Source organism: Phacochoerus africanus, chromosome 2 (assembly GCF_016906955.1).
Source record: "Phacochoerus africanus isolate WHEZ1 chromosome 2, ROS_Pafr_v1, whole genome shotgun sequence".
Classification (NCBI taxonomy): Eukaryota; Metazoa; Chordata; class Mammalia; order Artiodactyla; family Suidae; genus Phacochoerus; species Phacochoerus africanus.
This window is the reverse complement of record NC_062545.1, coordinates 39,615,536-39,628,108: the sequence shown is the minus strand read 5'-3', so window position 1 is coordinate 39,628,108 and position 12,573 is coordinate 39,615,536. Positions and strand designations below refer to the sequence as shown.

The window sequence follows — 12,573 nt, the reverse complement described above, 5'->3', positions numbered from 1 at the left end:
CTTGAATTCTGAGATTCAATTTCACCTAACAATGAGGATATTCAAAGTATGTACCAAAATAATCATTTTTCTGAGAATAAGATAATTTATATGAATCATTTAATACATGTGTGGCACATGGACTACAACCTGACCTGAGCCACAGCTGTGACAACTCTGGATCCTTAACCCAATGAGCCACAACTCTAAAATAAGATTTTAAAATGCACTTTAATATACATTATATCATTTTATCCTCCAAACATCTCTGAAAAGTAAAGCTTAGTAAGCATCATCTCCTATTTCAAAATTGAGGAAAGGAAGTCTTAGGATGGATAAATAACTTGCTTACTCATTTACACAGCTGTAAAGTTGTGAGGAGTTAACATTTGAATTCAAATAGCTCTGCATTTAGCGATATTTTTACCATGATGCTGTGACCAATTTTCAAATGATTAGTTCCACAGTAAAATATAGTTACTTCTAAATCCATATGGAAGATAATTTGCCATGTTTCTTGATGAATGAGAAGGCACTTCAGGTATTTCAGTGCCATAAAAGCCTCATTGTGAGTGTGGAAGTGAAATCATTGTTAAGTAAGTGTTTTTGTCAAACATTCATGAAGAGAGAGTTTATGGATTTGTTGAAAATATTCCAATAGTTAGGAGGAAGAATTCTATAAACAATTATAATTTATATTAGGAATTGTTTCTATCACCAAGAATCAAATTGATTTGCGTTTTATAGTTCAGAAAAATGTATTGCTGTGCCTCAGAAATAAGGCTTTTAAACATTGTTTTATGAAGAGATGATCAGGTGATCCAAAACACCTGTAGGGGCTTTTAGTACAAATTATACTGGCGAATGCTTTTGTAGTATTCACTCTGTGCCACATGCTGTTCTAAGTACTTTCAGTATGTTAACACTTTTAATCCTTACAAGGCTTTAGGGTAAGGATTGTTACTGTTCTTTTATAAATGGGAAAACAAGGCACAGGCGCTGAAGCCATTTGCTCTAAATCACAGCTACGAGGTAGTAGAACTGAATATGTGGATTTACCTGGAAGACTGTTCTAGAGAGAATAGCAAAGGCAATAGTTTTTAGGTAGAAACAGGCCTGGGACATTTGACAAACAGCAAGGAGGCTAGAAAAGGTGGAGTGGAATAAGCTGTTGGAGAGGGGAGGAGGGGACTAGATAGGGAAGAACAGGGTGTGTCTGCTCGTAGACAGCCTGGTACCTCACTGCAAAGATCAAGGCTTTCAGTCAGGGTGGAGTGAGAAGCACCTGAAAGACTGCGTGCAGGGGTGACTTGTTGTGACATGATTTTAACAGGACTCTGTTTTGTTCAAAAGACCGAAGGGGGTCAAGTCTAGAAAAGAAGGAAAGCTCCAAGTTTAGGGGTTATTTGATTGAATTTGATGATTTTGACAATGCCTAGAAGAATGCTTTGCTGGCACAATTCCAGATGCAAGTGAGGTATTTGAATGTTACCATTTTAATTAAAACTATATAACTTGGAAATTTTCACATGAGAAAATAATTATGGATTAAAACACCTTTAATTTCTACTTGTAAAATCAATGCACACTGCAAAGTTATTATATTTCCTTACTGGGATTCCAAGTGATTCAGCATTACAGTATTACTCACACACCTTATAATACAGATGCTATAAATCTGTTTTAAAAAACTGGTAAAACAAAACAAAACCTAAGGAGTTGTTGTGAATCATTTTTCACAATAAATTAGTTCTTCATTTTCTTAAATTAATCAGACCTTGACTCTCCTACACGCTAGGCTGATGAGAATGCCAACCTTAGGTGTTATAGGGGTCCCTTCGTCTCACAATTTTACCTACGTCTGGAATCTTCCATGTAAGCCTAATTTCCCATCCATCATGGCCACTTTTGTACATGCCCAATGATCAAGCTAGTATTGATTCCTTAAAGGAAGTTCTGTTTCTGGTCCCAAGTATCTTTACTGAAGCTTGAACCCAATGGCTAGATTTCGATCCACTCCCAGTGTACTCTTCAGCTGGTCCACAGTTGTTGTCCTACCACATCCCAGGCAATGACAGGAAACTGGTTCCACTGTTAGTTGGCACCAATTTCGACTACTTCTTCAGTATCATGGACCTTCACTTCTACTCCTTGCTAATTAAAAAAAAAATTCTACCCTCCTCCTACTATAATTATGTCCACCTACCACAACCTTTTTAATAGCGCATTAAAGGAAAATAAGATTTAAAAATTGAAGTATTATTCAGGATAATTATAATTGTAGGGTATCTGAAGCAAAGGAGCCCAACAGGACTCAATTTCTTACATGAAGTGGAAGAAGAAAAAATACATAAGGGGTAGAATATAGTAAAACATCAATAAATGATGAGACTAATGTGTGCATGGTATGTTTCAGTAGGGAGTGAGTGGTAGGAGATTCATTCAAAGAAGGGGTTTATAGCAGGTCTTACAGGATTTACAGGGATTAACAGAGGGTCTTACAGAGAAAGAAGAGGTCAGTGGGGACTTGTGAGCAGACTGACATGATCTGCCAGATGTTCTGACATGGTCATTACAGCTGCTGTGTTGAGAATAGATATGAGAAAAAGAACATATACATATATGTGCATGTATGTATGACTGAGTCACTTTGTTATACAGTAGAAATTGACAGAACACTGTAAATCAACCATAATGGAAAAAATAAAAATCTTAAAAAAAGCATAGAGTGTCATTGGTGAGAGGAGAAATAGGGAGAGCAGTTAGGAGGCTAGTGCAGTAATACAGTTTGAAGGATGATAATAGTAAGGATGACAGTAGTTGAATTAGGGTTGTAGGGGTGAAGCTGATCAGATTTTGAATTCAGGGTAGATTTTGGAGGTAGTGTCAAAAGAATCTACTATCAACTTAGATTATGAAAGAAGGAAAATATAAGTCAATGTTTTGGTCTGAGAAATTAGAAGCATATTTGTACCATCAACTGATGTCAAAAATAGGGGGGGCTGATTTGGGGTAGAAAATTCTGAGTTCAGTTTTGGACATGTTAAGTTCAAGGTGTTCATGAACCTTTTAAATGGAGGTGTAACATGGAGAGTAGAAATACCAATGTGAAGTTCAGGAGAAAGGTCAAGATTCAAGATATAAATTTTCAGTGTATGGACAATATTCAAAGCCTCTAGACTGAATGATATCACCAAGGAATGAATATAGTTAGAGAAGAGAATACATCCAAGAAGTGAAGCCTGGAGCTCTCTGATAAGATGTTTGGGTGATGAGGAATAACCAAAAGAGATTGAAAAAAGGCATCTATCAAATAGGAGGAAACCAAGAGCACCTGGGAGGAAATGTCTCAATGAGTAGAGTCATCTACTCCATCCACTGCTGCTAAGAGTTTAAGAAAAATAAGGACGGAGAATTGGATACTGAATTTAGCAGTGAAAGGATCTTGACAACTATTTTTGTGCAGTGGTGGGAGGCAAAGCCTATTTGGATTGGATTCAGGAAAAATGGGACAAAAGTACTTGGACAGTGAATGTAGATCACTCCTTTGATGAGTTTTGCAATAAAGGGCAGGAGAAAAATAGGATAACTGGAGGTGGAAGTAGGGTCAAGAGAGGTTTTATGCATCTGTATGGGAGGAAGGGAAGAGAGTAGAGTTGGCATGTTTGTTCTTTGATGGAAGAGATCCATAAGAGAGGAAATTTGATGATGCAAGAGAGACCAAAGATAATTGCTTGGGAAACAGAACTGAGTGGAAGAAAGGATGAATTCTAGTGCACAGGTGGAGGGATTGGCCTTTGGAGGGTTTATTCTTTTATTTTGCTAGGAGCGCAGGCAAAGCATAAGGACACAGATGCTGGTGGGTGGGTCTCATCTGGTTGCCCTATTTTTTCAGGGAAAGAGGAAACAAAGCCAAAGCTGAAAGTGGTGTTGAGGAAGGAGGTAACAGAGTGTTAGCGAAAAGAGAGGAAGTAGTGTGAATTACATTTACTTTTCTAAGGAGTTATTACCATAACTCTTTTGTGACTTGAAAGAGATTTCTTACATGAGGTAACACATCTGATGAAACAAAGCTTATATACCTAATAAAGTGGGGATTTCAGGTGCTAGAATTTAATTTTCCCAGGAAAATTCTAGGGGAGTCTGTGTGTGTGTGTGTGTGTGTGTGTGTGTGTGTGTGTGTTTTCCTTGGCTGTTGTGTTCTGCATATAGGAGTGGGAAGATATAAAGTTTGCAATTAACCTGACTTAACTTGGGGCAGACAGTATCTTCCACCTCTCTAAGCCCCACATCATGTATTCTAGGCAGCCTCTTACTTAATCGTTTTGGCCAGGGATCTACTCTCATGTGCTTTTATAATGTTCCACAATTTGTTGAATTTACTTGTTGTCTAGTGACTCCCATTCCTCTTATTTTATGTGGTATAGAATAGTCTTCCTTTGTTTTCCTCTATATTTATTTTGGTGGATTCTAAAAGTATGGAAAGCAAGATGAATGTCTTAGCCTGTTCATCTTGAACCTGAAGTCTGAGATCATTTCTAAGCCACTTGTAAACTATAACCTTTTAAATATACGTATATACATATAAATTTATATGAGATGACAACAGTGCTGCATCAGAAAAGACCGATCTGCAGTTTTGAGACAGAAATGAAAGAAGAGAAAAGAGGTAGCAATTTACAGAGAAACAAATCTTGAATATGTAGCTTAAATAATGCTCCTGTTTAACAAAAATTTTATGTAGTCAATAATAACAGTAATTAGCATATACTCACAGCTTTGCAGTTTTAAGTCATTATTCCATTTCCTATTTGAATAATAAGCCAGGAAATCTCTAGCAGAGAAGATGCTGGCAACATGACAGACCATAAGTCCTTTGGGACTTGAAACTTCACTCAACCTTTTATTATGATGATGCTAATCTACTTTTATTTACATCACATACTTTGCATTATAAAGCAGTAATTCAGTGCTTATAGTATTCTTATTTTTTATTGATGATAAAGAGAAAGCCATACTGGTGACAGATTTTGGGTTTAATAACTTGAATGGGCTCTGCAGTTGATGAGTCCCTTATGAGAAGAGTCTGTTTTAACAGCATTCATTATGCATATTATCAGCTTTGCACAACTAACACCAGGATAATGTACACATCAATGTGCACATTAGATTCGGCTCATGTTCCCAGCTATGAAGCAGGAAACCAAATTTGTTTCCAGCTCCTTAACCCAATAACTATCTGACCTTCTCAAAGCTACTTAAACTCCCTGAACCTTGGGATTTTTATATGAAATATTACAATTACAGTACCAGCCTGCCTGTTTCATAGAGTCAAGGAAGGGCTTAAATATTTTAATAGACTTGGAAAACTCTTGTTTTGGCTCTGCCTAGTCTCAATCCTTCCCTCCCACCCCGAGCATCTGGGTGATATTTATTCTTCTCTGTGTGTTTTCCCCCACCTTCTTCTTGCCTTTGTAGATATTTTTGCATGGTAACAACCTGAACAGTCTACACCAACTAATCCATCCTGAGATTCTGCCCTCTGAGTTTGGAGGAATGCTTCCTCCCTATGATATGGGAACCTGGGCAAGAACACTGCTAGACCACGAGTATGATGATGACAGTGAGTACAATGTGGACTCTTACAGCATGCCTGTGAAGGACATGGAGAAGGAACTCTCCCCCAAGTCCATGAAGAGGTATGCTGGAGATAGCTGGGAAGGGGGCTGGGACCAGAGTGGGGACCCCAACTACAACTCCAGATTTTATATTTTTCTGAAGTAGATATTGGGTGGGAATTTAAAGCCTTTCATGGTCCCATGATTGGATGTCTTGGAATTTTGAGTCAAAGATAGTCATTCAAGGTATCCTTGAGTCTACTGTTGCTCCAAATTCACAATCTAGAAGTCACCAAATCTAATGGTTTTTTCTTTCAAACTGTACTTTAAGGTTCTGGTAAAGTGCCTCAGGGCAAGCAGGTGGGGTGCGGATTGTGCCCATCTCCACCGTGGTGAGAATGACTCTCTATCAAAGCAATCTCTTAGACTTCTAGGTAAGATTTCATTCGAAGAAAGAGATCCATAGCAAACACACACACACACACACACACACACACACACACACACACACACACACACGCATTTCGAACACTAACATTCAAAGCTTACATTCTTTTTTTCAGTATCCCTGCCATGTTTGTTTAAAAGTTTTTGTCCAACCATTCCTGAGGCAAAATATTCTATTTCCCTATAGCTTTTATCTTTATAGACTTCATTACTGAGTCAGAATCTGATGCCCTGCTTTGACTCTCATAGTGTTATTATGTCTGTTTTCTTTCAATCAGTGCATATTTATTCAATGCATATTCTGTGTAGACTCTTTCCCTGGTGTTCTGAATCCAAGGAGGATAAAACATATGTCCAGCCATAGTCTCCTGGTGATGGAGGGCAGAGGGGTTACCAGGGGTTACCAGACGCACACAAATGCATAACTGCCTCTGAGTTTGCACTCAGTAGCAAACCGGAAGATATCAAATTCTCATGCTACCTCAGAGCACACCAATTTAGAATTCATTTGGATAATGGTAACAAATATTCTTTCTTGGTTCATTTCCTATCTTGGAAATAAAGTAACCACAGTTCCTACAAGTCTCTCTTCACGTAGTTCAGGGAGGACCCAAGGGCACCTCACATGTCATCCCAAACACTGTCTTTCATCCTTCTCTGGTAAAAGCCTTATGGTCCTCTGGCCACCACTGTGACTCAGCAGTGGCATCCTTGTTCCTTGGGGCTGGCCTCCTTTTGGCTTTTGTTGTTGTTGCTATTGTTGGTGTCTATGCGATGCCTTTCTCTCACCAGACTGCTCCACACCTCCTAGGAGAGTATGGAAAAGCCAGTAACATCTCCAGCTTTAATTCCTCTACAAATCAACAAGATTATGTTTAAATCAAGTTTAGGCTTCTCAACTCCCTACTCTTAAAACAGGACTTCCTAATCTGAGTTCTATGCTCTTCTAACCAAAGGGGTTCATTAATGGACTGTGAAAGCAGTCTGTTAAATGCTAAAAGTTGTATTCAAAACTATGTGTCTGTGTGTGAATTACATATTTTTCTGGAGAGAGGGCATATATTTCATCAAATTCTGAAAGTTTTCTCATCTAGGCCCAAAATGGTTAAGAGCCATTGCCTAAGTTCCTTCTGAAAAAAACATAATAGTCCTAATAATGATAGCTGTTACAATCAACCATTTATTATACCTGTGGTACCCTTACTAGGAATCTTTTTTTTTTGTACCATTAATTTATTTAATCTTCACAGCAACTCCGTTAAGCAGATATTTGTATCCCCAAAGTTACAGAGTCTAGATGTCATAGAACAGGGTTCTAGTCCATGAAGTACAGAGCCTTTCACGTTGTTAATAGGAATCTTGTCTACTCTTCTGTGGCAGCATGATACAGAGTGCCCTCACTCTAGACTGAGCTACAGAAGGTTTTGGAAGCAGCTCTCATGGGTGTCTCCTAGTCTTTTCCTTTGCCAACTAACAGTGCTTATTTCCCCCACTGTGCCACGACGGGAACTCCTGTTCTCTTCTGAATTCTAAGTGCTTGGAATGGAGGTGGGCACACAAAGGGTGCCTACTAAGTACCAGTTACATGAATGAAGGAGTCCTCTGTTGTCTACCAGTTCGTCCTTTTAAGTACAGTGTCTAGAACTGTAGAGGTGACATCTGTTGCTATCACTACTCACACTGAGGTTCTGGAATTCTGGCTTTGCAGCATAGACCCCGTGGGCTTCCTTTGGTTGCTGTTGTCATTATTGCTGTCATTTAGGCTGCCGAATCACCAAATTGCTGACTCATATTGAGCTCCTTAAAACTAGTCTCATTACTCACAGATCCTTATCCTCATTATTCTCTACTTCTGTATTTAGTTTTTTCCTCCAAGCACATTATTGTAATTGATTGACATCATCTTGTTACACTTGGCACAGATGACCCACCTTTTGAAGTCTTTTTGGATCCTGATTTTCTTCTCCAATTAATTAGGCCATTTTGTCCTCTGCAGATTTGGCTCATAGCACAATGACTTCCCCAGCTCTGAGTTTCTTGCTTTTGACGTGGGCCAATTAGAATCTAAGACATCTTTTGTTTGGTGTAGGTTTTTTTTTTAATTATTTGAAGCTTATATGGTTCTATTTGAAAATTCCTGAAGAATGAGAGCAAGAAATTTGTTTCACTTGATTCTCATCTTCTCTGTGGCAGGGAAGGTGGCTCCCCATTAGGGATGGGAGAAAATTGTTTCTAGGATCTATTTTCTTTTCCAGTTTTCTATCAGTCTTAGATTGATGGGGAAAAATCATTCCTTCACTAAGGAGTCATAGATAACTCTTCTTTTGGGTGAATTTAGCTACATGTATAGGAAGAAGATTTTGTTCCCTGAGTAAATCTGTGGAGAGATAGACTAATCGTGTTAAAGCATACAAAGCTGAGTAGCCTCTGAGTTCCTTAACCTGGGGAAGGGTGTTTTACCTTATGTCTCTAGTACCTAGGATGGTGCCTGACACACAACAGTTGCAGCGAGCATCAATGCTAATGTTGTTATGATAAGACTAGCTTCCATCTTATTAAATAATATTTAATAACTATTGTTACTACATGCCAAACCCTATCTGATGTTTTAGATATATCAATTCCTTTGCTTCTCTAAACCACTAATACCCTTCTTATTGATGAGGCAATCTAGATATACAGACAAAAGGTCACATCTACCTATCACTTAGCTACAAAGCAGCAGTGCTAATATTGGAACACAGGAAATAGTATTCTCTAAGTCATTTCCTTAACCTCTACCATTGCTATCTGCCAGAATTAGTGCTAAGGGTTATGCATGCATTATTGATTCTCAATACATTTGTATGATGTAGGTGTTATTTTCCCCATTTTTATACACAAGGTAACAAACTCTTAGGAAGTTAAATAGCCTCCACTTCCTTGGTCACAGAGCTAGTAAATAGCAGAACTAGAATTGGAATCCATTTCTGTCCAAAATTTCATCTCTTAAACAATAAAGTATAGCATAATATTGTAGATGCATAATAAATGAATAAATGATACTTGGATAATAAATTGTAAATTTTAAGTTTTCAGGGTGGGGGGAAATTTATTCATTGCAAAGACAGTAGAAGCTGGAGATTGGCAAGATGTATAATGAGTGAATGATTGATAACTTCCTTTCTTGCCATTGAAATAGATGAGTTCATTAACAGTTATGATGTATACAAATAATCCTGTTGTTTTATATAAGAAGGCAAAAATAAAATCTAGACTAAAACAATAGTACATTGGGGGCAGTTAGATCTTAATCGGAAATTGTTTTTGTCTGGCTTGCCTTATTGAGGAGTTTTTCTGCATGTGGAGTCAGCGTTCATCATCTGACAATTCTGACATCTGTAGTGCATGACAAAAGCAAACTAGGAACTTGATCCCAGGTTGAATTGTGCACTGTAATTTAAAATATTTTATTAAAACTGCCATATTCTCTAAAATTTTTTTAAGAGGTTATATATGTGTGTTTACAATATGCGTTTTAATAGAACATTATGCCGTGTGCTTAAATTGTGTACTCTATGTTGTATGAAGAGCTGTGTTGTGTACTTAATGACTATTATGAGGATATACCTCAACGTTTGTGCAATATTTAACTTTGCAAGAATTTTAAAATAAAATTTTTGTTAAGAATTCCTTTCCCTGCAGGATAAATTGCTTTATCTTCATTGCTCTTCGGTTTCAATGCTTAATACCCAAATTCTTTCAGTAAGGAAACTACTTATTGGATAAAATTAAGACATTGAAATCCGACTGCATAACAGATTCTGTGATACAGCTTGAGTTCACAGTAAGGAGAGAAACTGATAAAGTACTTTCTCATGGAACTTATAGTCTAATGGGGACTAGTTGTTGAGTTAATGTTCTAGTGCAGGACATTAAATGAATCGCTGTATATTTTAGCATGGATTCATCTTGGGAAATCAATTTTTTAGTTGAGTGCTGGAAAAACAATATTATAGGTCTAATTATTAAATGTTTTGTGCAGTTGTCAATTGTGTTAAGATGAATTTATTCATGTACTTTTTTCTAAGATAAATTATCATTGCTCTTTCATCTACTTCCCTCTCTCTCTCAAACACCCACACACACACCCACATTCAACTGTAGTCAGTCTCCATTCTGACATAGGCATCTCATATCCATTACTGAGGTAAAAGGTAAAATAGTAGAAATGATTTAGGAAATAAACTTCCCAGTTTTAATATTCTTACCTTCCTTTTCATCCCCTCTTTAGAAATGAATTTATTTCAATGAAAAAGTCAGTTTATCTGTTAATCCTGTAATTATTTTTGCTTTGATAATTAGTTCTGTTGCTGTTCTTTTTCATTAACACATGCAGTTGTATTTTAGCTTATAGTCTTTCTTTTTGAATGGTAATGAGGTCTGCTAAGAGGCATATTGCCACAGCAATAGCCAAATAGCTGGAATGAAGCAGCAGGGAAAAATTCATTACTGAGGAGAAATTTAAAAGGGCAGCTGCTTCTTTAATGCCACAGCCATTGACTTTAATGCCACAGGACGTTTCGTTGACTTTCCTCCTTCCCAGTTTCATGTTGTTTCCTAGAGATGAATTAAGATATAACTCCCATTTGCTATCAAAGGCATGTGTAAGGGGTTTTCACATTATTTACTTTCCTAATCATAAAGTACTGCTGCCTAAACAATAAGGGTTTGTACTTTTAAAAGTTTTAAAACATTTCACAGATTTTCAAGAGTAAGGTTGATTTTATTCGGATGCTCCAGTGGAAAATTTAACAAAACACACTGAAATACTGATTTTTTCCTACTGTGCTCATTAAATCTAAAAAATGATGGTTGAAAATGCACATTCCTATTGAAGTTGTTTCATAGAACCCTTTAAGAGAGTAATCAAGGCTCCTATTATTTCTTCTTCATTTCTTATAACAATAAATTCACTATTATACCCCCCCATTTGGTGATGTTCTCTTGGAATACACATCTGTCCTGTACTAGAAATCCTCAGTCTCAAAGAGAGGTTCTTGCTCAGCTATAAAGAGAACTTAAGCCTATTATTGTGTATTTAGAATCCTCTACTGTGCATTATTCTATTTAAAGGCCAGAGGGGATTGTTTCTTCTGATGCAAAACATCACCGTAAGTGTATCTCTCTCTAAATGTACAGCATTCTCAGTTCATAAATCCCTTGATGTAGAAGTTAATCTGCATCCATGAGAGAAGTAATAAAATAGAAAAGACAGAGCAGAGAATGGATGGTTTGGCAGTAACACACTGACATTGGTTTTATCATTTTCAGATCCCAATCAGTTGTGGATCCTACAGTGCTAAAACGCATGGATAAAAATGAGGAAGAAAACATGCAACCTTTGCTTTCTCTGGACTGATAGCTTCTCTACCCTCCCCATGGATTAGAAATGGAAGGTACTTGTTTTCAGCACCAGGGCCAGCACCATGGAGGAATTATCAGCTGGAAACTTATTTATTCATGTTAATGTAGCATATTATATAATAAGGCATCAGGCTTTCCCATTTGCCTGAACCATGGGTGCCCTGGTCTGGACTTTAACACAAGTCAATAATTCAATTCTGTAAGTGCCAAGCTCTTTGTAAATACAATGTAATCTTCATATCAAGTTTGTAAATTTTGGTAGTAACTTAAATGGGAAGATTGGCTCATGAGTCCATGCCAGTGATATGAACTATAACAAAAACAGAAGAGACATATAAACAATCAAAGCTAATTAAATGTAGCCCTGTTTCCTATGAAGCCATATTTCAGCTATCATAGTGATTATTTCACGGTTTTTTTTCTCTCTGAAACTGTCATATTCAAATGTATGTTTAATGGTCACAGGGAACTAGATAATTCTAGGAAATTATTATGATAAATGTATTTCCTGTCTAGTGAGTTTCAGTTCATGGAAAATGTGTCCTAGGACTATCACTGGCCTTGCATTTGAGAGGAAAGAAATGGCAGATGAGCTGGTAAACTCAACACTTGAACTCTTCTATGTTTAATTCTTGGAGTCTTGTGAAAAAAATATGTTCCCCAAATGAAGATGTGACATTCTGAAAGAGAGTGGATTCTTTTTAAACTGCTGTTTTCACAATGTATCCTTTATTCAGGACCTCGTTATGAATAATTTAAGACACTTTCCCCCAAAAATTCTTTGACCAAGAGAAAGAGAACTCATAAATGAATAGTGTTTGACAGTTAATTTTGAATATAAAAGTCACTAAGTACCAATAAGGGGAATTTCTAATTCTTGTGCACTGGTTGAAAAAAAATATATATATATATTCACACACATATATATTTTTACTGAGCTCTAATAAGTCCTTGATGTGATAGGCTTATAAAATATACATATTCAGTGGTCTTAGAAATGTTATAGATTATTATATGAGATGGTAACTCTGGAAAACCACTTCAACTAAAGTTAATGAGGTATAATGAAACAGACTTTCAGTGATCTTATTTAAGAGAATTCAGTTTAATTAGTAATTCAATC

The 12,573-nt window shown here is 36.9% G+C and overlaps 1 protein-coding gene across 1 annotated transcript in view; it reads left to right on the top strand.

The window, feature by feature from the left end:
- CLVS2 (clavesin 2) overlaps nucleotides 1-12,136 on the top strand; it is a 64,698-nt gene extending 52,562 nt beyond the window's left edge. The window contains exons 5-6 of the mRNA XM_047759409.1: nucleotides 5,458-5,678; nucleotides 11,358-12,136. Coding sequence (XP_047615365.1) covers nucleotides 5,458-5,678; nucleotides 11,358-11,445 — 309 coding nt within the window. The 3' untranslated portion in view covers nucleotides 11,446-12,136. The remainder of the gene's footprint in view (nucleotides 1-5,457; nucleotides 5,679-11,357) is intronic.
- The last annotated feature ends 437 nt before the right edge of the window (nucleotides 12,137-12,573 follow it).